The sequence below is a fragment of the Hoplias malabaricus genome, chromosome Y, assembly GCF_029633855.1.
Source record: "Hoplias malabaricus isolate fHopMal1 chromosome Y, fHopMal1.hap1, whole genome shotgun sequence".
NCBI classification, from domain to species: Eukaryota; Metazoa; Chordata; class Actinopteri; order Characiformes; family Erythrinidae; genus Hoplias; species Hoplias malabaricus.
Genome location: NC_089820.1, coordinates 26,410,424 through 26,436,750, shown reverse-complemented (window position 1 = coordinate 26,436,750; position 26,327 = coordinate 26,410,424). Strand labels below are relative to the sequence as shown.

The 26,327-nt window shown below is 48.8% G+C and overlaps 1 protein-coding gene across 1 annotated transcript in view; it reads right to left on the bottom strand.

Moving 5' to 3' along the window:
• Window positions 1-26,327, bottom strand: part of LOC136679029 (polypeptide N-acetylgalactosaminyltransferase 9-like) — a 59,881-nt gene that overhangs the window by 22,736 nt on the left and 10,818 nt on the right. The window contains 3 exon segments of the mRNA XM_066657287.1: window positions 4,485-4,659; window positions 14,017-14,183; window positions 19,928-20,108. Of these exon segments, the coding sequence (XP_066513384.1) occupies window positions 4,485-4,659; window positions 14,017-14,183; window positions 19,928-20,108 (523 nt within the window).

Genomic DNA, 26,327 nt, shown 5'->3' with positions numbered 1-26,327 from the left:
TTGCTGTACAACAAAAGGTGGAATACCATCTTTACATTATGAATTATTAATGATTTTAATGTTGAACTACTGGAGGTTGTAATAAAATAAGCTGAATTCCCAGGTGATGTGTTTGGAAGTGTCTACTCTAGGCTTTAGTTAACTAAGAAGACCTTAAAAAGCCCCAGTGTGTTCTTTAAAGGAGCGATCTATAATATACGTACTTTACTTAGTCATAAATGTCCAGACTGTGTGATCAGAGAGTAAGGAAACAGTCTGGGTTGAAGACCTGGTGTCTCTGAGAGCGGTGCTGAAGTAATAGATTCTCGTTGAGAAGTGTCCAGTCTGGAGCAGAGCTTTATTGGAGTTTCAGCTAGAGACCCCACTCTCTGTCCAATCACAGTACAGTCCCAACACACCGGGTTGCCAGGTCCTCATACATAGCACTTTAACCCATGAAGTGACCAAGAGAACAGAGATAATGTTAGATTTTACCGGACCCAAAAAGCATCAGAGCACTTCTACACACCTCCACGAGCAGAGACAGAGTCTCCACTGGTATCTGAAAGATGAAGCTTTGAAACAGCTGAACTGCAAACACATCCTGAGTTGGTTAATATTTCCCTGGACATGCAACTGTCAGGATCTCGCAGAGGGGTGGACTGACGGAGGCGGACGCACTCACTAAAACACAGTACTTTATTTACAAAATATGAGAAAAAAAAACAAAGAGACTTTAACAGAAAGACAACAAACAGGGAGCTAAGCAGGCTAAACTGGACACGGCGAGCTAAACAGGGCAAACGGGACAGACAGACTAAAGAGATAACCAGACTACAAAACGAAACAACAACAGAGGAAATGAAACGACAACATGAAACGACGATGTGGAAAACAATGACCGAATGAGACAGACAGACAGACAGATTTAAGAACGTGACAGAGTTAACAATGAAACAGTGAAATGACCGACAAACGGGAGAGACACAAGGGGACTTAAATACAAGACACAGACAAGATACAACTGAGACAGATAATGAGAGGGCAGGGTAACAAATGAGACACAGACGAGGAGGCGGAACCAAGGCGGGACTAGGGCGGAGACATGGACAACAACAGACAGAGCCATGTGCTGAGAGAGCACATGGCAGGGAAAACAGACATGACAGGACGAGGGCATGACAGAAACAGCAAATAATAAAAAAAAGAGAGTGCAGACACCTATATATGGAATAAAGGAGTAAACTCCATAGTTTGTGTCTTTTACATAAAGAAAGTGAAGGATAGCGGTGACTGAAAGGTATAACCACTGTGGTCTGAATAAAAAAAAAAAGATTTGATTGCAAATGTCCTGCATATCCAACTATTTAAGGTGGAGATGAGAATTCAAGCTGGCCAAGAACACCAATGTTACTTTATTAGTTGATGAACACAGCTGTGTGTTTTTAATGGATAAGAATTGTTAAAAAAAAAAAAAGAAAAAAAAGAGTTTCAAAGGTAGTGCTAGCCTCAGCTTTGCATTAAGGTGGAACAGAGAATAACATCAATAAGACTGGTAAACAGATACATTTAAGGTGGAACTAAATGAAAATAGAGAACATGAAGCAAAGACCTGCCTGCTACAGTGACATTTAAGGTGGAAAGGAAAATTGATAAGTAACGCCAGCCTCGTGTAGTCGAAATATTTAAAATGGATTTGGTCTGTAAAAGCAGTTGCCTTTTTCTAGCGCAGGGAGATGATTTAGTGAAATGGTGAACACTTTTCTGTGTAAATATGTTAATTATGGAACATTCTGTTTAGCTCCGATCCAAAGTCCTTAAACTCGTCTTACGCTTGTTTGTGTAGGTTCAGTTTTCCAATCTGGCAACCTGGTCGAGCTCTGTGTCTGTGGAGGAGGAGGATAAGAGTGTAAGGGGTTTGTGGTGTTTGTGGTTAGGCCTCGTCCAACATCAGTGTCGGACCTCACTGATGCACTCCTGGAAGAATGGTCTAAATTCCCATGAACACTCTCCTAAACCCCATGAAACACATTCCCAAAAGAGCTAAAGCTGTTATAGCTGCAGAGTGTGGGCTGACATCATATTACACACTAAGGGTTAAGAATGGGATGTCACTGAAGTTCAATGCGAGTGAATACTTTTGGTGATATAGTGCATATATCTGCACTCACAAATCTGATCAATAATGCATTTCAGAGCGATCCATTGTCCTGTGATTAAAGCACATTTCTATGTGATTAAATTCCTCAGAAGCAGAACAAAGCAGAGGAGCTAATTAAGGGTTAATCCATAACTTCCTGAGGAGGGGGTCTTCTCCAGCAAGCCCCTGTAATTAAGATGAATTACGGCTGAAGGACCAATGAGACGCCGGTTCTCTGGATCAGAACTCTAATTCAGGTCTAATCCAGCATTCGGTCCTGCTGTCTTCATACAGGACTTCACAGAGTTTCCCACTGTCTGGAGAAAGAAGGGTGTAGCCCTCCACCAAACTGATCAGAATTTATTAAACACACATTACAACAGTCAGCAGTATCTCCTCCATCCAACCCCACCACCCCACTAACTCTGTTCATCAGACTCAACACGCTCAGAGGAGAACACTAGCCTCTGTTCATCAGACTCAACACGCTCAGAGGAGAACACTAACCGCTGTTCATCAGACTCAACACGATCGGAGGAGAACTCTAACCTCTTTTCATCAGACTCAACACGCTCAGAGGAGAACACTAACCTCTGTTCATCAGACTCAACACGCTCAGAGGAGAACGCTAACCTCTGTTCATCAGACTCAACACGCTCGGAGGAGAACGCTAACCTCTGTTCATCAGACTCAACACGCTCAGAGGAGAACACTAACCTCTGTTCATCAGACTCAACACGCTTGGAGGAGAACGCTAACCTCTGTTCATCAGACTCAACACGCTCGGAGGAGAACACTAACCTCTGTTCATCAGACTCAACACGCTCGGAGGAGAACGCTAACCTCTGTTCATCAGACTCAACACACTCGGAGGAGAACACTAACCTCTGTTCATCAGACTCAACACGCTCAGAGGAGAACACTAGCCTCTGTTCATCAGACTCAACACGCTCAGAGGAAAACACTAGCCTCTGTTTATCAGACTCAACATGCTCAGAGGAGAACACTAACCTCTGTTCATCAGACTCAACACGCTCAGAGGAGAACACTAACCTCTGTTCATCAGACTCAAGCAGCTTGGAGGAGAACGCTAACCTCTGTTCATCAGACTCAACACACTCGGAGGAGAACACTAACCTCTGTTCATCAGACTCAACACGCTCGGAGGAGAACACTAGCCTCTGTTCATCAGACTCAACACGCTCAGAGGAGAACACTAACCTCTGTTCATCAGACTCAACACGCTGAGAGGAGAACACTAGCCTCTGTTCATCAGACTCAACATGCTCAGAGGAGAACACTAACCTCTGTTCATCAGACTCAACACGCTCGGAGGAGAACACTAACCTCTGTTCATCAGACTCAACATGCTCAGAGGAGAACACTAACCTCTGTTCATCAGACTCAACACGCTCGGAGGAGAACACTAACCTCTGTTCATCAGACTCAACACGCTCGGAGGAGAACACTGACCTCTGTTCATCAGACTCAACACGCTCGGAGGAGAACGCTAACCTCTGTTCATAAGACTTAACACTCTCGGAGGAGACCGCTAACCTCTGTTCATCAGACTCAACACACTCAGAGGAGAACACTGACCTTTGTTCATCAGACTCAACACGCTCGGAGGAGAACACTAACCTTTGTTCATCAGACTCAACACGCTCAGAGGAGAACACTAACCTCTGTTCATCAGACTCAACATGCTCGAAGGAGAACACTAACCTCTGTTCATCAGACTCAACACGCTCGGAGGAGAACACTAACCTCTGTTCATCAGACTCAACACGCTCGGAGGAGAACACTAACCTCTGTTCATCAGACTCAACACGCTCGGAGGAGAACACTAACCTCTGTTCATCAGACTCAACACGCTCAGAGGAGAACGCTACCCTCTGTTCATCAGACTCAACACGCTCGGGGAGAACACTAACCTCTGTTAATCAGACTCAACAGGCTCGGAGGAGAACACTAACCTCTGTTAATCAGACTCAACACGCTCAGAGGAGAACGCTAACCTCTGTTAATCAGACTCAACACACTCAGAGGAGAACGCTAACCTCTGTTCATCAGACTCAACATGCTCGGAGGAGAACGCTAACCTCTGTTAATCAGACTCAACACGCTCAGAGGAGAACACTGACCTCTGTTCATCAGACTCAACACGCTCGGAGGAGAACACTAACCTCTGTTCATCAGACTCAACACGCTCGGAGGAGAACACTAACCTCTGTTCATCAGACTCAACACGCTCGGAGGAGAACACTAACCTCCGTTCATCAGACTCAACACGCTCGGAAAACACTGACCTCTGTTCATCAGACTCAACACGCTCAGAGGAGAATGCTGCTGGGGTGGTACTCACCAGGCGGTGTTAAACTCTACGTGAGCGTCGAAGAATCCCACCACTGGAGCTGTAGCGGCGTTCCAGCCCAGATTCCTCGCTCGGATCAGCCCCTCCCGCTTCGAGTTCCTCACGATCTTCACCAGGCCCGGGTAGCGCTTATTTACATACTGATCCAGATTAAACTTCAGCTCCACTGAGGAAACAAACAAACAAACAAACACAAATCTCATGTTTTCCTGAAGGTGATTTTGCAGCTTAATATTTCACAGGCGGTTGTTAACTCATCCCTGGTGGTTTCTAGGGTGTTGTTTACCAGTTGCTATGGCATTTATGGTTGTTGCTAGCCTGATGCTTGGTAGTTGCAGTGGAATTCCAGGTGGAATCTAGGTGGTTGCAAGGGTGTTGCTCTGTAATTGTAGGTGATTTCTCTGTAACACCACGTAGCCGTTAACCTGTAGATATATGGTTGCTAGAAGAATGGTGGTTGCTATGGTAGCCGAATTGGTTACTAGGGTGTTGCTAGGTGCCTTATGTGGTGTTATGGGATGTACGTACGTTGCTGGAAGAGTTCTGCTAAATGCTCTCTATTTTGCAATATTTTAGCTTTTAAAAGAGCAGACACTGGTGTCCACCGCGGTTAGGATGTTATGTTGTGTGTGTGTGTGTGTGTGTGTGTGAGAGAGATGATATGAAGGAATTTAATATACCTGAAACCCCACAACTATGTTAATGGACATTACTACATTTATTGGTACCATTTTTAAATAAGACTATTCTTATGAAGGTTTATAAATGCTTTAGATAAATCTGGTTATTACATAGTTATTAATTTGGTCTGTCTCTGTCTCTGTCTGAACCTCACACAGCTCCTCACTCCCTCTACAGTGAACTACATCAGTCATAAACTACACTGTACACACACAGCTCCTCACTCCCTCTACAGTGAACTACATCAGTCACAAACTACACTGTACACACACAGCTCCTCTCTCCCTCTACAGTGAACTACATCAGTCACAAACTACACTGTACACACACAGCTCCTCGCTCCCTCTACAGTGAACTACATCAGTCATAAACTACACTGTACACACACAGCTCCTCGCTCCCTCTACAGTGAACTACATCAGTCATAAACTACACTGTACACACACAGCTCCTCTCTCCCTCTACAGTGAACTACATCAGTCATAAACTACACTGTACACACACAGCTCCTCTCTCCCTCTACAGTGAACTACATCAGTCACAAACTACACTGTACACACACAGCTCCTCTCTCCCTCTACAGTGAACTACATCAGTCATAAACTACACTGTACACACACAGCTCCTCGCTCCCTCTACAGTGAACTACATCAGTCATAAACTACACTGTACACACACAGCTCCTCTCTCCCTCTAAAGTGAACTACATCAGTCATAAACTACACTGTACACACACAGCTCCTCTCTCCCTCTACAGTGAACTACATCAGTCATAAACTACACTGTACACACACAGCTCCTCTCTCCCTCTACAGTGAACTACATCAGTCACAAACTACACTGTACACACACAGCTCCTCACTCCCTCTACAGTGAACTACATCAGTCATAAACTACACTGTACACACACAGCTCCTCTCTCCCTCTACAGTGAACTACATCAGTCACAAACTACACTGTACACACACACAGCTCCTCGCTCCCTCTACAGTGAACTACATCAGTCACAAACTACACTGTACACACAGCTCCCCTCTCCCTCTACAGTGAACTACATCAGTCACAAACTACACTGTACACACACAGCTCCTCACTCCCTCTACAGTGAACTACATTAGTCACAAACTACACTGTACACACACAGCTCCTCACTCCCTCTACAGTGAACTACATCAGTCACAAACTACACTGTACACACACAGCTCCTCGCTCCCTCTACAGTGAACTACATCAGTCATAAACTACACTGTACACACACAGCTCCTCGCTCCCTCTACAGTGAACTACATAAGTCAAAAACTACACTGTACACACACAGCTCCTCGCTCCCTCTACAGTGAACTACATCAGTCACAAACTACACTGTACACACACAGCTCCTCGCTCCCTCTACAGTGAACTACATCAGTCAAAAACTACACTGTACACACACAGCTCCTCGCTCCCTCTACAGTGAACTACATCAGTCACAAACTACACTGTACACACACAGCTCCTCGCTCCCTCTACAGTGAACTACATCAGTCATAAACTACACTGTACACACACAGCTCCTCGCTCCCTCTACAGTGAACTACATCAGTCATAAACTACACTGTACACACACAGCTCCTCACTCCCTCTACAGTGAACTACATCAGTCATAAACTACACTGTACACACACAGCTCCTCGCTCCCTCTACAGTGAACTACATCAGTCATAAACTACACTGTACACACACAGCTCCTCGCTCCCTCTACAGTGAACTACATAAGTCAAAAACTACACTGTACACACACAGCTCCTCGCTCCCTCTACAGTGAACTACATCAGTCACAAACTACACTGTACACACACAGCTCCTCGCTCCCTCTACAGTGAACTACATCAGTCAAAAACTACACTGTACACACACAGCTCCTCGCTCCCTCTACAGTGAACTACATCAGTCACAAGCTACACTGTACACACACAGCTCCTCGCTCCCTCTACAGTGAACTACATCAGTCACAAACTACACTGTACACACACAGCTCCTCGCTCCCTCTACAGTGAACTACATCAGTCATAAACTACACTGTACACACACAGCTCCTCTCTCCCTCTACAGTGAACTACATCAGTCATAAACTACACTGTACACACACAGCTCCTCGCTCCCTCTACAGTGAACTACATCAGTCATAAACTACACTGTACACACACAGCTCCTCGCTCCCTCTACAGTGAACTACATCAGTCATAAACTACACTGTACACACACAGCTCCTCGCTCCCTCTACAGTGAACTACATCAGTCATAAACTACACTGTACACACACAGACAGCACTAGAGTTCAGATTCACACAGATGAATAAATAGAAGTGATGTGTGTTAGAAATATATACTGCACTGTGAACATCTAGATTCAGTTGTTTCAGGACGTGTGTAGTGCACTACAGAGGGAGGATGGAGGGATTTAGGATTAAATCTCTGTGTTTCTCTCAGGCTTCATGGTGTTTTGATTCCTCTCTGTGAGAGGAACTATGGCCCCCTACTGGACTGGGGTACTTTATTGGTCTCTGTCTAATGTCGGTTGCAGCCGAGAGCACACTGGCGTCCCTGTGTCTGACTGCTGCTTCTCTCCGTGTGTAGCTCGTGTTTAGTTCGGTTTGTCTGTCTTCACCACTGCTTAACTGTCGTCTCCAGTGGTTTGTGCCCATTGCCCGATGATGACCAGGGGCCCTTTGAAACCAGCTGACAGGTAACACTAGCTGCTGCTGTTTCAGGCTGAAAGTGCCTCCTTATGGCGCTGCTCGGCTGTGGAGCTGTTGATCTGTGGATCTGTGGGGGTGTGGATCTGTGAAGCTGTGGATCTATGGATGTGTGGAGCTGTGGATCTGTGGAGGTGTGGAGGTGTGGAGCTGTGGATCTGTGGAGCTGTGGATCTGTGGAGCTGTGGATCTGTGGAGCTGTGGAGCTGTGGAGATGTGGATCTGTGGAGATGTGGATCTGTGGATCTGTGGAGCTGTGGAGCTGTGAAGCTGTGGAGCTGTGGAGCTGTGGAGATGTGGAGGTGTGGAGCTGTGGATCTGTGGAGATGTGGATCTGTGGAGGTGTGGAGCTGTGAAGCTGTGGAGCTGTGGAGCTGTGGATCTGTGGATATGTGGAGGTGTGGAGCTGTGGATCTGTGGAGATGTGGATCTGTGGATCTGTGGAGGTGTGGAGCTGTGGAGCTGTGAAGCTGTGGAGCTGTGGATCTGTGGATCTGTGGAGGTGTGGAGGTGTGGATCTGTGGATCTGTGGAGGTGTGGAGCTGTGGAGCTGTGGAGCTGTGAAGCTGTGGAGCTGTGGATCTGTGGAGATGTGGAGGTGTGGAGGTGTGGAGCTGTGGAGCTGTGGATCTGTGGAGATGTGGATCTGTGGAGCTGTGGAGCTGTGGATCTGTGGAGGTGTGGAGCTGTGGAGCTGTGAAGCTGTGGAGCTGTGGAGCTGTGGATCTGTGGAGATGTGGATCTGTGGAGGTGTGGAGCTGTGTCTGAGGGACTGAGAGTGAGTCCTGAAAAGAAAGAACGCTGAACTAAAGACAGACACTGGACACAGTGACCTCTGCTATTAGATTCAGTTGTTTAGAGGAATCTGTGCGATGGAATCAGAGTGGAATACATTAAAGGTGCTCTTTGAGTTCTGTGCAGCACTGTGTGTGAGTCTGCAGGAGAAGGTCTGTGTTTGCGGAAGCGGTTAATGAATATTCATGAAGGGACTTCAGTAAATGAGCTGGAAATGCAGAGAGACGTCACTGCGGGCAATAACACCTTTAACATACAGATATTATATCACTCACTCAGCTGGAGATACTCCGCGCTAGTCTCCTCTCACTGGGGTCACTTCACCACCGTGCCTCTGTAACAGCACTTTTCCAACAAATGAGGTTCCATCTTGAATTCTTAGAACCTTGGGGCTATCCATAAAAACTGCGTTCCATCTCTTACAGTCCCAGTGTTTCACACTGTGTCTCCAGAGCAGAGAGAGAACAGTGGAGAAACAAGAGAACAGCAGAGAACAGAGAAGAATAGAGAGAACAGTGGAGAACTGAGAGAACAGAGAGAACAGTGAATAACTCCTAAAAGTGCCTGAGCCTCGAGTCGCACTGAACACAGCCCAGAAAACACACACACAGAATTTTCCTGTTTTTATTTCCTTGTGATTTTCTTTCAGAATCAGAAATCAGATATGGGTAATTTCCGTTTCAGAAGGAGAACCTCCACAGAGGCGTCTGGTTCTCTGGTCTTTACCTAGAACCCTATGGAGGACGATATAACACTCTATAAATGACCCATCCAGCTCCACTGAGCCATAGCGCTTTATTTTAGGCTCTGAACTCTTTCTGGAGCTTCTTTATCTTCACTTGCCCATGGACACAGTCACGGTTCCTGCTGAAGAACCCACTGTTCTTTGGTTCCAGTTGGGAATGTTTTCTGGTTCTGGAACCTGTTTATGTTGAAAACAATGCATCACATTGTTCCATGTAAGAGGAAAAGGGCAGTGAATGTCACAGGGAGGTCCACAGGTTTCTGACTCTTTTTCACTACGACTCCCCAAACACAAACCACAATTAAAAATGAAAAACAAGGCAGATCAAGTTTTCCCGGAGCACATCTGGGGTTCCACAGAAACAGGCAGAAATATTACAAACACTACAGGGAAAAAACAAACATCCATCCATCATCTTCTGAGCAGAGGAGGCGAGGGAAGCGAGCACGAAGGGAGCGCTGAGGCTTAATGTGCTGTGTCTGAAAGATAAGTTATTGAAAATGTAATATTTGATTTGACCTGCTGTTTCTGAGCTTTAATCGTCATAAATCAAAGTGAAATAAAGCTTTTCTCTGGGAGCTGTTCCCATCTTTTTGCTGAGTGTAACATTTAGAGGAAAAACATAACACAACAAAATATGAAACATGCCACAGTGTTTTCACAGGTCAAGTTTATGTTTGTGTCTGCACTGTATTACCCACAATGCCCCTTGTATCATCCACATGCTCCACAAGAAAGCAGTCCATGTGTTGAGTTGAGGGAGTGGGGGCTGTAGCTGGCGTGAGAGGAGAGCTAAAGGAAGGCTGTTTTTGTGTAAAATAAAGACTTTAGAGAGTGATGTTACTTGTTACACTGGTGTCAGAAATGGGATCTTGCTGATGAGAGAGAGCAGAGCCAGAGACGTTCCTCAGAGAATACGGAGCCTCTGCATTTGAGTCAGACAAATGAGAAAGCAGAACATTGGAGATCTTTCTGCAGAACAGACCATCCCTGCTGCCTGGGTGTCCTTTTTCCTTTTACTGTGCTTTCACTGCAAACCAGTGCAAAAACAACTCAACTGCATGGCACCTACACGACTCGACTCTTCTGCTTTTCCACTGGTCAAGTCTGGACCTGGAACCGGGTTTTCTTTTGTTTCCTGTTCTCTTACAGTTCCATCTGAGCTGAGTAGATACTAAACGTGAGGTGTAAACCCTGCAGAGCTCTGATTGGCCAGAGACCTGTCAATCACCAGGAAACACAGAGCTCCAGCACAAACTCACCGCTTGTAAAATCTCGGAAGTTACAGCAGCATTCACATTAGTTTTTATCCAACTCTCAGCAGCAGCTCGTAACATTCCCCCGAGGGGGGGCCTGACTTCACTACCGCGCTGTTGTGGTTTTCAAAGCCCACGGTTCACGTTAGGGACGGGGTTTTGTGACATCACTCAATTTCCGGGACCAGCTAAAAGCAAGTCGGTACAATCCCATGCAGTGGAAAAGCACCAAACGAAAACATGTTGTGTGGTGTGAAAGGTGCAGTGATCTGACAACTTTCAAAGTGCTGTAGTGTGTCCATGGCATTAATTGTAGCACAATCACTGTAAAACAACCCAGAGGCTCCTTCTTAATAATAACCTCACACCAGTGTCACTGTACACAGAGGAGCTCTTTCAGAGAACGAAGGGATGAGGACCTTCACCTCTGGAAAAGAACAGAAACAAGACGTCATTCCCTGTCCGATTATTATTGCTCTTCCAGTCGCTCCATGGGAACTGGCACCGAACACAAGGGACAAGCTCCGTCTCAATGCAAAGGTCGAAGAGGCCGTCTGAATATTAATAATCCAACGTCTGCTGAGAGCGGGCAGAAATTATCATCATAGAATGGACGCTAATCACTGCACCACAGTGGGTCAGCCTACCCACAATGCCCTGCGCTTCATCCCTTGGGAAACAGGGCTGTGTAAAGAATCACATTCACACACAGAACACCTCCACGTTCCCTTCACACGCCTTAGATCAGCCAAGACACTGTTAGCCCTGCAGCTACGAGGCTAATGTTGCTAACAAGCAGAGTGTGTTATTAATAATGAGGTGAAACAAAGTGATGCACATTATTATCATCACTATTGTTCCAGGCCTTATTCTTATTGGCTGTGGGATTTTTGAGGTTTTTAGCAACCACCAAGCAACACCCTAGAAACCACAAAAAATACCGTAGCAACCGGTTAGCATCACACTAGCAACCAGATTTGATATCATAGCAACCAATCAGCCATAACATTACACTGAACCCACTCTCTCAGATCCACTGTCCACTCTCCACTGACGTGATGGTGGTGTGTTGGTGTGTGTTGCTGTGGTGTAGAGTGGATCAGACACAGCAGTGCTGCTGGAGTTTTGGAGAACAGTCCACCGACCAAAAACATCCAGCCGACAGCGTCCTGTGTCACTGATGAAGGACTAGAGGACTAGCGACACACACTGTGCAGCGACAGATGAGCTACTGTCTCTGACTCTACATCTACAAGGTGGACCACCGAGGGAGGAGTGTCTCACAGAGTGGACAGAGAGTGGACACAGGGTTTAAAAACTCCAGCAGCACTGCTGTATCTGATCCACTCTACACCAGCACAACACACACTAACACACCACCACCACGTCAGTGTCACTGCAGCGCTGAGAATGATCCACCACCACATCACACCTGCTCTGTGGGGGTCCTGAGCGCTGAGGAACAGAGGGAAAGGGGGTAACAAAGTATGCAGAGCCACAGAGGAACTATGTATTCTAATATAATTTGTAATTTATATTCTAAAAATACAGTAATATTTGTGTTTGATTTATGGGCTGCAGCTGTTTGCCACGTTGAGGGGGGCAGGTGTGCACGGCAACGGATGAATTGCCACAGCAACCAGAGCCTTAGCGACGGTTCAGTGGAGGACAGCAGACCACACCGGGCTCTCAGCATGTTGTTTTTCTTTTTGCCTTTGGCTTTTTTAGAGTGCATTACTGCGCCGGAGACCCTCAGGGTCTTACACACTCCACTCCTCCCCTTGCAATGCAGCCTTTCTCTCAGGAAACGCTCCTCTTTAACACAAATATGAAAAATAACACAGAGGAGTGAACATTGGACACTGAAGGAACGAGAGTGCGGCTGATCCGATAATCTGAAGACCACTGAAAGGGTCAGACAGTCTTAGTGAGGGTCAGTAACACAGCAGTGGCACTGAGGGACCCTCATCCTACATCAGACCATTGCTACAATGCATTAATCTGTATTCACTACAGAGACCACTCAGTGGGAGAACAGGGAAACAGCCCTGAGTCTGATCTACATGTCTGAACTACAGGCCAAATCTACATGTCCGATCTACATGACCAAGACGTCTCACCGTTGTCACAGATTATCTCTGATCTACAGGCTTGAGCTACATTTTCAATGTACATGTCCAGTCAACACTCTGATCTACACGCCCAGTCTAAATGTGTGGTCTATAAGTCCAGTCTACCCTTCTCATCAACTTGTTTGGTCTACAAGTTTGATCTTCACATCTGATCTACACATTGAGAGTGTGTGTACAGTGGGTAAAGTCTCACTACTGTCGCTGTTGATTTTCATGACTGGACTACACGCCATCCAGTCTACAGTACATCCAATCTACACGTCCAGTCTATATGTCCAATCTACATATCCAATCTACACATCCAATCTACACATCCAATCTACATGTCCAATCTACACGTCCAATCTACATGTCCAATCTACACATCCAAACTACATATCCAATCTACACATCCAATCTACATGTCCAATCTACACGTCCAATCTACATGTCCAATCTACACATCCAGTCTACATGTCCAATCTACACATCCAATCTACACATCCAGTCTACATGTCCAATCTACACATCCAACGTACACATCCAACCTACACATCCAGACTACACATCCGATCTATATGCCCAGTCAAAACTCTGATCTACACGGCCGGTCTAAATGTGTGGTCTACAAGTTCAGTCTACCCTTCTCATTAACATGTTAGGTCTACAAGTTTGATCTTCCCATCTGATCTACACATTGAGAGGGTGTGTACAGTGGGTAAAGTCTCACTACTTTCGCTGTCTTCATGACTGGACTACACGCCATCCAGTCTACAGTACATCCAGTCTACACATCCAATCTACACGTTCAGTTTACATGTCCAATCTACACGTCCAGTTTACATGTCCAATCTACACATCCAATCTACATGTCCAGTTTACATGTCCAATCTACATGTCCAGTTTACATGTCCAATCTACACATCCAATCTACACATCCAATCTACACATCCAATGTACACATCCAGTCTACACGTCCAATCTACACATCCAATCTACACATCCAGTCTACACATCCAATGTACACATCCAGTCTACACGTCCAATCTACACATCCAATCTACACATCCAGTCTACATGTCTAGTCTACACATCCAATCAACACACCCAGTCTGCACGTCCGACCTACAACTCAAATCTACACATCCAGCCTACATGTCCGATCTACTCCTGTGTGTGTACGGTGGGTAAATATCTCACCGCTGTCGCTGTTATCATCCACCAGGATGATCTCCTTCAGCAGGGGGGCCGGGGTGTGGTTGACCACGCTGTGGACGGAGCGTAAAATCACAGACAGAGCTTCGTTCACAAAAATGAACACCACGGAGATCTGCGGCAGGTCGTCAGGATACGACAGCAGCTTACACCTGCGGAACAACACGGAGAACATGGAGAACATGGATCATTTACTCTTTCACTCAGGACAGTAAAAATTAAGAATGTTTTTTTTTCTTGCATCGTAAATTCTCTGTGTTGGAGATATGAGTGTTTTGTCTGACAGTGACCACAGCCTTTCTTAGTCACTGGATCACAACTCAGGATCACAGACCCCACCCCCTTTTTGATCCCGATCTGGTTACTTTACTAAAGCGTATGTAAATTCAGCTCATTAATATTCATGCCTCGTCAGTCTGAGTTCTGGTGATTCCACTGAGTTTGATACAGGTTTAAAGCTGAAAGTGGAGTAATCATAGAACACTTACACCTGACTGCATCTCCTTCAACACATCGCCATGGAAACCACATCAGGACCACATACCCGAATCCAATTCAGCATCACTGTGTTTATGTTTTACCACCCCCTCCCATACTCCCACTCACTGGCCACAATATCAGAAACACCTACCCACAGTAAACACAGGGGAGGTGTTTCCAGAATATTGGGCAGTATGTGTGTGTGTGTGTGTGTGTGTGTGTGTGGTTAGGCCTGGGGAGAAGGAGCTAGTTTAATAGAGTGTTAAACTGTTTGTGAGAGTGGGGGTGCTCTATATGGAGGGAAAATTGATAGAACCTGGGGTTCTGTCTGGACTGAGAAACAGAGAAAGACAGAGAAAGAGAGAAAGAAAGAAAGAAAGACAGAGAAAGAGAGAAAGAGAAAGACAGAGAGAGACAGAAAGACAGCGAGAGAGAAAGAGAGAAAGACAGAGAGATGAGAAAGTGTGAGGAGTGCAACAGCGAAGGGAACAGTAGAGATCAAGCTGATCAGGCTAAAAAAAAACCTGCAGTGTTAAATCCGTCATCAATCAAACGCCTGAGCTCTGCTGAGTTGTAGTGGGCTGTGTGGAGGGTGAGGGGCTCAGACCAACATTTCCTCTTCTTCTTTAACTGACTCCAATCATTACCCTTCAGCCCTGTGTTTGTTTGTTTGTTTGTTTTATAGAAACACACTGAAAACCTCAGCAGTGAAAACACCCTCAGAACCATCTCCCTTTAACGTTGCAGTCAGTCATTTCCCCATACTCCACTCTGCCCTCTCTCGCTGAAGCGATTTATTCTTCCATACCGGGGCGCTCATGTTTAACACAGGGTCAGTTCCGAGGCCACTAGGTGTCAGTGTAGCGGCCGCTTCATAAAAACACCATGCTCAATGCCTAGGGTCCACCACAGGGGTGTAAACCATTCACCTGCCCTGACCTCACTGACCTTTCTGTGGCTGAGGGCCATCAGATCCTCACTGCAGTGTTCACCTACGTCTACAATAGAGTCTCTCATGATTAACCCCTTCAGCTCAGAGGGATTAATATGTGTATTTACACAGCAGAGAGTGTACACGTGTGTGTCATAGTGTGTGTGTGGGGGGGTGTGTGTTATAGAGTTTGTGTGTGTGTGTGTGTGTGTGTGTGTTATGAGGGACTGGCCAGCTTGTCATGCTGAGTTCCATCTGTTAACTCTCTCTCTCTCTCTCTCTCTCTCTCTCTCTCTCTCTCCATATTGTCCTCTCACTGTCCTGTGAGGAGTGTCCTGTGGGCAGTGTCCTTTGAGGAGTGTCCTGTGGGCAGTGTCCTTTGAGGAGTGTCCTGTGGGCAATGTCCTTTGAGAAGTGTCCTGTGAGGAGTGTCCTGTGGGCGGTGTCCTGTGGGCGGTGTCCTGTGAGGAGTGTCCTGTGGTCGATGTACTTCGAGGGGTGTCATGTGCAGAGTGTCCTGTGAGGAGTGTCCGGTGGGTGATGTCTTTTGAGGAGTGTCCTGTTGGCGGTGTCCTGTGGGGAGTGTCTTGTGAAAAGTGTTCTGTGGAAAGTGTCCTGTGAGGAGTGTCCTGTGGGTGGTTCCCTTTGGGCGTGTCCTGTGAGGAGTGTCCTGTGGGTGGTGTCCAGTGAGGAGTGTCCTGTGGGGAGTGTCTTGTGAAAAGTGTCCTGTGGAAAGTGTCCTGTGAGGAGTGTCCTGTGAGTGGTGTCCTTTGGGCGTGTCCTGTGGGTGGTGTCCAGTGAGGAGTGTCCCGTGGGCAGTGTCCTTTGAGGAGTGTCCTGTGAGGAGTGTCCTGTGAAGAGTGTCCTGTGAGTAGTGTTCTGTTGGCGGTGTCCTGTGAGTAGTGTCCTATGGGTGGTGTCCTGTGGGCAGTGTCCTGTGAGGAGTGTCCTGTGGGCAGTGTCCTTTGAGGAGTGTCCTGTTAGGAGTGTCCTGTTGGTGGTGTCCTGTGGGGAGTGTCTTGTAAGGAGTGTCCTGTGGGCAGTGTCCTTTGAGGAGTGTCCTGTTAAGAGTGTCCTGTTGGTGGTGTCCTGTGGGGAGTGTCTTGTGAGGAGTGTCCTGTGGGAAGTGTCCTGTGAGGAGTGTCCTCTGGGCGGTGTCCTGTGAGGAGTGTCCTGTGGGCGGTGTCCTGTGAGGAGTGTCCTGTGGGTGGTGTTCTGTGGGTGGTGTCCTGTGGGTGGTGTCCTGTGAGGAGTGTCCTGTGGGCAGTGTCCTTTGAGGAGTGTCCAGTGGGCGGTGTCCTGTGGGTGGTGTCCTGTGAGGAGTGTCCTCTGGGCGGTGTCCTGTGAGGAGTGTCCTGTGGGCGGTATCCTGTGGGTGGTGTCCTGTGAGGAGTGTCCGGTGGGCGGTGTCCTGTGGGCAGTGTCCTGTGAGGAGTGTCATGTGGGCAGTGTCCTTTGAGGAGTGTCCTGTGGGCGGTGTCCTGTGGGCGGTGTCCTGTGGGGAGTGTCCTGTCAGGAGTGTCCTGTGGGTGGTGTCCTGTGAGGAGTGTCCTGTGGGCAGTGTCCTGTCAGGAGTGTCCTGTGGGGAGTGTCTTGTGAGGAGTGTCCTGTGGGCGGTGTCCTGTGAGGAGTGTCCTGAGTGTCTTCAAATCACACACTTGAAGGTGAGGGGGTGTTACTAGCGCCCCCTGCTGGACCTGTCTCTGGTCATTCCAGGGTTAAACTGAAGTCAGGCGACTGTTGATATTTAAAGACGTGATCGGGACATATCTAAATACGGCTCTTTTCCGTCTGGAATTCCAGGCCCGGCGCATGATTCCGGGACGTGTTCCGAGAGCGAGTCAGTGATGGGAATGAAAATGTGATATCTCACTGAGCATATGTCTGCTCACAGAGGCGTGAACAATCGCCTTCATCTGGAATACAAACAGGAAACGGTAGTGCCAGAACACACACACACACACACACACACACTGCTGATTTCCTCTGGGGCTGAGGGGAAGAGGGAACTGTTCTGGAAATATCCGGCCTCACTCTATAAACATCACTGAGCTTATCTCCTTTAACACACACATCAGCCACAACATTAAAACCACCTGCATCATAAAGCCCTATTTATACTTCAGTGTCAAACCTATGGCAGCCTGTGATTGGTCAGTAGTGGGAGGGACATTGTTGAAGTTGAACAGAAGAGGTACAGGAACATGAGCTCCTCTCCTCCTCCACACACAGAGACACACAGAGACACACACAGAGACACAGACAGCAGCACATTCACAGACAGAGACCTCCTCAGACACTGGGTAAACGTCAGGAATGACGAAACATTTTGAACGAAGGAAAAATACAAACATCTCTGGGAAAAATACCTGAAGCAAAACCACACGGAAAAAACATGTGCCGCTTTGTGTTTGTTTCTTTCCTGGCGCCTCGTGTAAACTCTGCTTTGTCCCAAACAGCGCCCTCCTCCCTACAGAGTGCACTTTACAGATTTATAAAAGTTACTCTACTACTCCACTGCACTGTGTACTACAGAGTGTAGAGGAAGATATTTGAGACTCTGGCCCCTAGTGGTGTGGAGGTGTAACTGCAGAGTGACTCCAACACAAAGCATAAACGCTCACTACGGTGTAGGGCTCTGCACAGAGTCAACACTGAGGTACACACCGGCCTGAACTCTGCCTTATACAGTAAGGGCCCCTGACTGGTTCCTCCAGCTCCTCCCACAGACTCCGGACCGGCCCGAGATGTGAGGAACCTGAAGCCGACACCTGGAGCTCAGTTCTGTTCCTCAGACGGTTCCTGTACAGAGTTTGCGGTGTGGCACAGAGCGTTATGCTGCCGTCAGGGTGGGCTCAGTCTGCAGGGTTTAGGGAGGGGGTCTGAGTCAAAGGAACATCCACAGAACCCCAGAGCTCTACACTGACTCCGCCCACTCATCTGCTTCCCCTAGTGCACTTGGGGTCGTCTCTTCCCCGGGTCAGAGCCGCTACACTCTGAGAACAGAACCGTCTCCCACTGCTCCAGGGTCTGGTTCCACAAAAGAGGGCACTGTGATGTGAGTGTTTCTAATAAAGTGGCCAGGGGAGGGCGTGTCCTGATGAAGGGAAGTGAGTGCAATGCGAGTTTCTCAGAAAATATCAGCCTTAAATCTCCAGGAATTATTTTCACTTCTGTTTTTTCTTTTCTTTTCTTTTCTTTTCTTTTCTTTTCTTTTCTTTTCTTTTCTTTCATTTTCTTTTTTCTTTTCTTTCCTTTTCTTTCCTTTCCTTTCCTTTCTTGTGTGTCCTCTGCTCTGAGCTCGTTTCTAAAGACGAAAGGCTTTATTAATGAACATTAATATTCCACATCTGTCCTTCATTCCTGGAACAAAAGAAGAAATCAGGACGTGCACTGAATTATTAATAACCTCCCCCTATCAACACCATCTGAGTCAAAGCTCGTCCTCCTTCTCTCTCTCTCTCTCTCTCTCAATTCCTCCTGATTCTCTCTGTTCTTCATGAACTCAGACCAGTTCTGAAGGATAAGACTGAGGAGAAGGGATTTATCTGGGGATGGATGTTATCCACCTTTTTCATACCGTCTCAAAATATGATTGTTGTATACTGTATTACAGTGAGGGGGAGGGGTGGGAATGCTGCGCTGAGCCAAGTCTCACACTGTCAAAGCCTCGAGGGAGAGTCTGGTACCTTTCATCACTAAACGTGGCCAAGAACCACCAACTACAGCAGGAACAGATATCTGACTGACACACAAAAGAACCAATCACAGTCTGCAACTCTGGCCTGACATGTAGAAGAAGGCGATTCACGTTGGACCAATACCAGAGCCAGTACAGACTCTCTGTCAACTTGTGGGCGGAGTCTCTGTGGCTGAGATTATGCTGAGCCTCATATCTGTGAGCACAAAGTCAAGTGAAGGGTTTTCGGCGCTGTGCAGTTCAGCTGAGCACAGCCCGACAGCACACACCGACACGTGCTGACGATAAAAACCCGTTTCTGAGAGAGAGCAGGTGTCAGCACCTGCTGCTGGAGGAACAGAGGAGTTCTAAAATAAGTGAAATAAGATGGTTCTACTCTGTTTAGAAGCACAGCTGGCGCTAACAGACACTTGTGGTTTAACACACACCACAGCAGATGATTCGGCTCCTAATCCCTCATCCGCAGTGTGCTGTGCCCTGAGGCATGGTGTAGTTCACTAAGTAGCGCTAGAAACACACCCAATCTCAGTTGCTTAGTAACAAATAAACTTGCAATGCATCCTGGTCCATGTTCAGCTCCTGTAGTGAGCTCCGATGTTTACTATTAATGATGAGTGCACTGTGGGAGATTCGAATTACACTTTAGGATTCAGACACTGAGAAAATTGTGATGCCCACAATAGTGCCCTACAGGGTAAATAGTTAGGAGTTTTGGAGAAAGCCCCTATGTTCCGAGGTCGGTCCTCTCTGCTCTAAGTGTCCACGTGTAAGAGGCAGTTACTCACTTTTTGGGCCGGTAGTCTGGAATGTTGCGGTCCAGAGAGATGCGATCACTCAGCTGGGCATTGTATCCGTACTCCTCGAACTTCCCATCATTCTCTCGGCTGTCGTCTCCGAGCGAGGCTGCGACTCCGCCCTCTCCCAAACCCCCCGGACCCTCCAGCAGACCCATAGGCTTAGCTAGACCTGTGCGCGCACACACACAAACACATAGATAAATACATTCATTCATTCATTCATTCATTGTCTGGAGCCTACCCTGAATCACTGGGCACAAGGCGGGAACACACCATGGAGGGGGGCGCTAGTCCTTCACAGGGCGACACACACTCACACAATCACTTACTCACTCACACTTATGGACACTTTTGAGTCTCCAATCCACCTACCAACGTGTGTTTTTGGAGTGTGTGAGGAAACCGGAGCACCCGGAGGGAACCCACACAGATAGAGGGAGAACACACCACACTCCTCACAGACAGTCACCCGGAGGAAACCCACACAGACACAGGGAGAACACACCACACTCCTCAGAGATAGTCACCCGGAGGAAACCCACGCAGATACAGAGAGAACACACCACACTCCTCACAGACAGTCACCCGGAGGAAACCCACGCAGACACAGGGAGAACACACCACACTCCTCACAGACAGTCACCCGGAGGAAACCCACGCAGACACAGAGAGAACACACCACACTCCTCACAGACAGTCACCCGGAGGAAACCCACACAGACACAGGGAGAACACACCACACTCCTCACAGACAGTCACCCGGAGGAAACAACACAGACACAGGGAGAACACACCACACTCCTCACAGACAGTCACCCGGAGGCAACCCACACAGACAGAGAGAGAACACACCACACTCCTCACAGACAGTCACCCAGAGGAAACCCACGCAGACAGAGAGAGAACACACCACACTCCTCACAGACAGTCACCAGAAGGAAACCCACGCAGACACAGGGAGAATACACCACACTCCTCACAGAGAGTCACCCGGAGGAAACCCACGCAGACTCAGAGAGAACACACCACACTCCTCACAGACAGTCACCCGGAGGAAACCCACACAGACAGAGAGAGAACACACCACACTCCTCACAGACAGTCACCCGGAGGAAACCCACGCAGACACAGAGAGGACACACCGCACTCCTCACAGACAGTCACCCGGAGGAAACCCACGCCAGACGAAGGGAGAACACACCACACTCCTCACAGACAGTCACCCGGAGGAAACCCACGCAGACACAGAGAGAACACACCACACTCCTCACAGACAGTCACCCGGAGCGGGACTCGAACCCACACCCTCCAGGAACCTGGAGCTGTGACAGAGACACTACCTGCTGCACCATGATAAATATATTATTGCTATTAATGTAAAATTATAAAATAAAATAAAAAGCAGAATAAACTGAAACACTGTGTTAATGTGGAGTTGAATGAATGAACATATGAATGAATTAATGTATGAATGCATTCAAGTTCACTTCTACTTCTCTCTGGGTCACTAGAGCATCTCCTCCACGTCCCCCAGTGTCCAGCCTCCACCGGGACGAGGCTCCAGTCACTCACCACACACCAGCTGTGAGGACGAGAGGACACGAGAGGGAGGGAAGGGCGGGGGAGGGAGGACAGAGAGAGGGGCCACAGGGGCAGATTTAGGACATTGGTGTCACACTGAGCCCGACTCTGTTCCAGGAAGTGCCCCCTGGGTCTTTACTGCCCTCAGGACCGCAGTTCTATGTCTCAGTGAAGGTCGATGCTGTTTATTCAGTACACTCACTCACCCGGGCATACACACAGAGCACAGAGACTGAACCCAACAACACCACCTCCAGCACCAGCCACACTTTTCCACGTTATCACAACACTGAGAAGCTTGACACTCAGGAGGAGAACACACACCGCCCAGATGTGTCACATCAGCCCATAGACACCCTGTTAACTAACACCATGAGCAGAGAGATGGGGAGATTGAAGCTGATGCCCCAGTCTCGGATGCTGAAGCATCAGCAGGGACTGAAATAGTGACCTCCTGAGCATCCACACCGCTGAGGGAAATAAGGCAGGGTGTGTTCTCCACGCCACAGGACACAGTTCCATTAGAGGCCAATGTGTTTGAGTACCATCTGCAGCCATCTAGATGACATCTTTTTCAGTTTCTGTCAGCAGCATGGCTGTATCATTAGTGAGCTACATCGAAAAATGCAACATTACAACTCTCTGACTCTTTCTGCTGAGTCATTACAAGTCTCTGACTCGTTCTGCTGAGTCATTACCGGTTTCTGACTCGTTCTGCTGAGTCATTACCGGTCTCTGACTCGTTCTGCTGAGTCATTACAGGTCATGCTGAGTTTACATACTCTCTCTCTCTCTCTCTCTCTCTCTCTCTGTCGCCCTTGTTCAGTCTTCAAAGCAAATCATCACACACACACACACATACACACACAGTAAATCACACAGTGATGAATCAGCAGCTCACAGTTGGGATTCTGTGAAAAAGAGAAATTGGTCTCTCTCTCTCTCAACAATCACTGGATATAAACCCGTTTCCCCTCACTGTCCCCTCTCTCAGCTCCACTGTCCCCTCACTGTCCCCTCTCTCAGCTCCACTGTCCCCTCACTGTCCCCTCTCTCAGCTCCACTGTCCCCTCACTGCCCCCTCTCTCAGCTCCACTGTCCCCTCACTGTCCCCTCTCTCAGCTCCACTGTCCCCTCACTGTCCCCTCTCTCAGCTCCACTGTCCACTCACTGTCCCCTCTCTCAGCTCCACTGTCCCCTCACTGTCCCCTCTCTCAGCTCCACTGTCCCCTCTCTCAGCTCCACTGTCCACTCACTGTCCCTTCTCTCAGCTCCACTGTCCCCTCACTGTCCCCTCTCTCAACTCCACTGTCCCCTCACTGTCCCCTCACTGTCCCCTCTCTCAGCTCCACTGTCCCCTCTCTCAGCTCCACTGTCCACTCACTGTCCCTTCTCTCAGCTCCACTGTCCCCTCACTGTCCCCTCTCTCAACTCCACTGTCCCCTCACTGTCCCCTCTCTCAGCTCCACTGTCCCCTCACTGTCCCCTCTCTCAGCTCCACTGTCCACTCACTGTCCCCTCTCTCAGCTCCACTGTCCCCTCACTGTCCCCTCTCTCAGCTCCACTGTCCCCTCACTGTCCCCTCTCTCAGCTCCACTGCCCCCTCTCTCAGCTCCACTGTCCACTCACTGTCCCCTCTCTCAGCTCCACTGTCCCCTCACTGTCCCCTCTCTCAGCTCCACTGTCCCCTCACTGTCCCCTCTCTCAGCTCCACTGCCCCCTCTCTCAGCTCCACTGTCCACTCACTGTCCCCTCTCTCAGCTCCACTGTCCCCTCACTGTCCCCTCTCTCAGCTCCACTGTCCCCTCACTGTCCCCTCTCTCAGCTCCACTGTCCCCTCACTGTCCCCTCTCTCAGCTCCACTGCCCCCTCTCTCAGCTCCACTGTCCACTCACTGTCCCCTCTCTCAGCTCCACTGTCCCCTCACTGTCCCCTCTCTCAGCTCCACTGTCCCCTCACTGTCTACTCTCTCAGCTCCACTGTCCTCTCACTGTCCCCTCTCTCAGCTCCACTGTCCCCTCACTGTCCCCTCTCTCAGCTCCACTGTCCCCTCACTGTCCCCTCTCTCAGCTCCACTGTCCACTCACTGTCCCCTCTCTCAGCTCCACTGTCCCCTCACTGTCCCCTCTCTCAGCTCCACTGTCCCCTCACTGTCCCCTCTCTCAGCTCCACTGTCCCCTCTCTCAGCTCCACTGTCCACTCACTGTCCCTTCTCTCAGCTCCACTGTCCCCTCACTGTCCCCTCTCTCAACTCCACTGTCCCCTCACTGTCCCCTCTCTCAGCTCCACTGTCCCCTCACTGTCCCCTCTCTCAGCTCCACTGTCCCCTCACTGTCCCCTCTCTCAGCTCCACTGTCCCCTCACTGTCCCCTCTCTCAACTCCACTGTCCCCTCACTGTCCCCTCTCTCAGCTCCACTGTCCCCTCACTGTCCCCTCTCTCAGATCCACTGTCCCCTCACTGTCCCCTCTCTCAGCTCCACTGTCCCCTCTCTCAGCTCTACTTTGTTACCCCCTCTCCCCCTGTTCCTCAGCGCTCAGGACCCCCACAGAGCAGGTGTGATGTGGTGGTGGATCATTCTCAGCGCTGCAGTGACACTGATGTGGTGGTGGTGTGTTAGTGTGTGTTGTGCTGGTGTAGAGTGGATCAGACACAGCAGTGCTGCTGGAGTTTTTAAACCCTGTGTCCACTCTCTGTCCACTCTGTGAGACACTCCTCCCTCGTTAAGGACACTGCCCATGTTTTTAGTTGGTGTGCTGTTCTCAGTGCAGAGGGGGTCCTGACCATCAAAGAACAGAGGAAAGTTCTGCTGGAGGCATCTGTGTTTCAGGTGAGTCTCTGAATAATTCAGAGATCTGAGTCCTGGTTTTTACGGGTTCTCTACTAAAACGCACCTCCTGTTCCAGAAGATTTAGAACCTTGTTTAATAAGCACATGTCTACAGCGAAGCTGCTCCACCTTAAATATTCATACGCTTGGATGTGCCGGGTCTGCAGCAGAGCGCACCGCTCCCTCCAGGCGTTTTAAACACTACACACTTCCCCAGATCCATCAAACATTGATGGAGATGTGCTCTCAGCTCCTGATTTACGCCCTGAGCATAACCACTCTCAGACACAGCCGAGCGGAGGCAGAACCTCAACAGGGGGCGTCTGCGCTGAGCTGAACCCTGAGGCGGTAACGGTGTGTTCTGGTTTGAACATGTGGTGATTTGTCCGTGAAGGAGAGTTTGACTCCGTCTCCGTCTCTCTCTCCAGCTCTTAAACATGTCTCCGTGTCACTCTCTGTGGTGGAGCCAGAAATGCACCTTTGGGTGGGCTGGGGCAAAAGTGGGTGGGCACAATTATTGGCTTCTCAGAAACACCCAGGCTCATCCAGGCCCACTCAAACCCACCCAGGCCCACCCAGGCCTGCTCAAACACACCCACGCTTCTCAGAACCACCCAGGCCCATCCTGGCCCACTCAAACCCACCCAGGCCTGCCAAGGCCCGCTCAAAACCATCCAGGCCCGCTCAGACCCGCCCAGGTGCACACAAGCACACTCAAACCCACCCAGGCCTGCTCAGACCCACCAAGGCCCGCTCAGGCTTCCTCAAACCCAACAAGGCCCGTCCAGACCCACCCAGGCCCACCCAGGTCCACTCAAACTTGCCCAGGCCTGCTCAGACCCACCCAGTCCTGCCCAGGCCTGCTCAAACTCACCCAGGCCCGCCCAGGCCCGCCCTGGCCCACTCAGACCCACCCATGCCCACCCAGGCCCGCCCAGACCCGCCCAGGCCCGCTCAGACCCACCCAGGCCCACCCAGGTCCACCCAGACCCGCCCAGGCCCGCTCAGGCCCGCTCAAACCCACCCAGATCCACCTGTGGCTATGACCTTGGTTTCTCCTTGATGGGAAAATGGAGGAGGGAATGGATTCAGAGGCAGAAAGCCCCGTGGATCCATTCTCCGGCTGCAGACAGCAGGGAAGAGATGAAGAGCAGCCAGTGGAGAGCGCAGTGAGCCCCATTGTAAGCAACAGAAAGTAACTAGCTTCTACCTGCTACAAGCTACAAACTAACACTACTCTGAATCATCGGCTCATTAAGGAACTCTGTATCAGTAATGCTACATGCTAAAAGCTAACACCACTCTGAATCACCGGCTCATTAAGGAACTCTATTTTTTTAAGTGGTTGCTATGGTAACAAGGGTGTTTGTTTAGCAGTTGCAATTGTTATTCTAACAAATCTATGTATTTATTCTGTGTATTTATATTCTGTTCTATTATATACACTAAGTGTTTCTCTATGGCTACAATTGTAGCTTTCAAGGTTGCTAAGATGTTGCTCTTCTGAGTGGTTGCTGAGTGGGTTGGTAACTGGTTGCTGGTATATTGTTGCAAAGTAGTGGCTACAGTGTTTCAGGAGGTTGGTAGGGTCTGGTTAGGAAGGTGCCACATTGTCCCAGGTGGTTACTAAGGTGTTTTTAAATGGTTGCTTTGTAATTGTTGCAAAGTTAGAGGTGATTTATAAAGCAGTGATAAATGGTTGCTTCTTGGTTACTATGGTGATAGCGATGGTTGCTATTCCAGGTGGTTGCTATGTGGTTGCTGTGGGTCTCTGACGGCTGGTGGAGTTGGCACCCCTGACCTCATTTGTGTTTTTGTGAAGGCTGAATGCCATCAGATCCTCACAGCAATGTTCCAACCTGTGGTGTAATGCCCCCCCTGACTCATACGAGACAGGCAGTAATTGTGAAGAAGGGGAAAGCTGCAGACCAGAGACCCCGAGGGGGGCGGGTTCTTGGGGGGAGGAACCTGTCAATAAT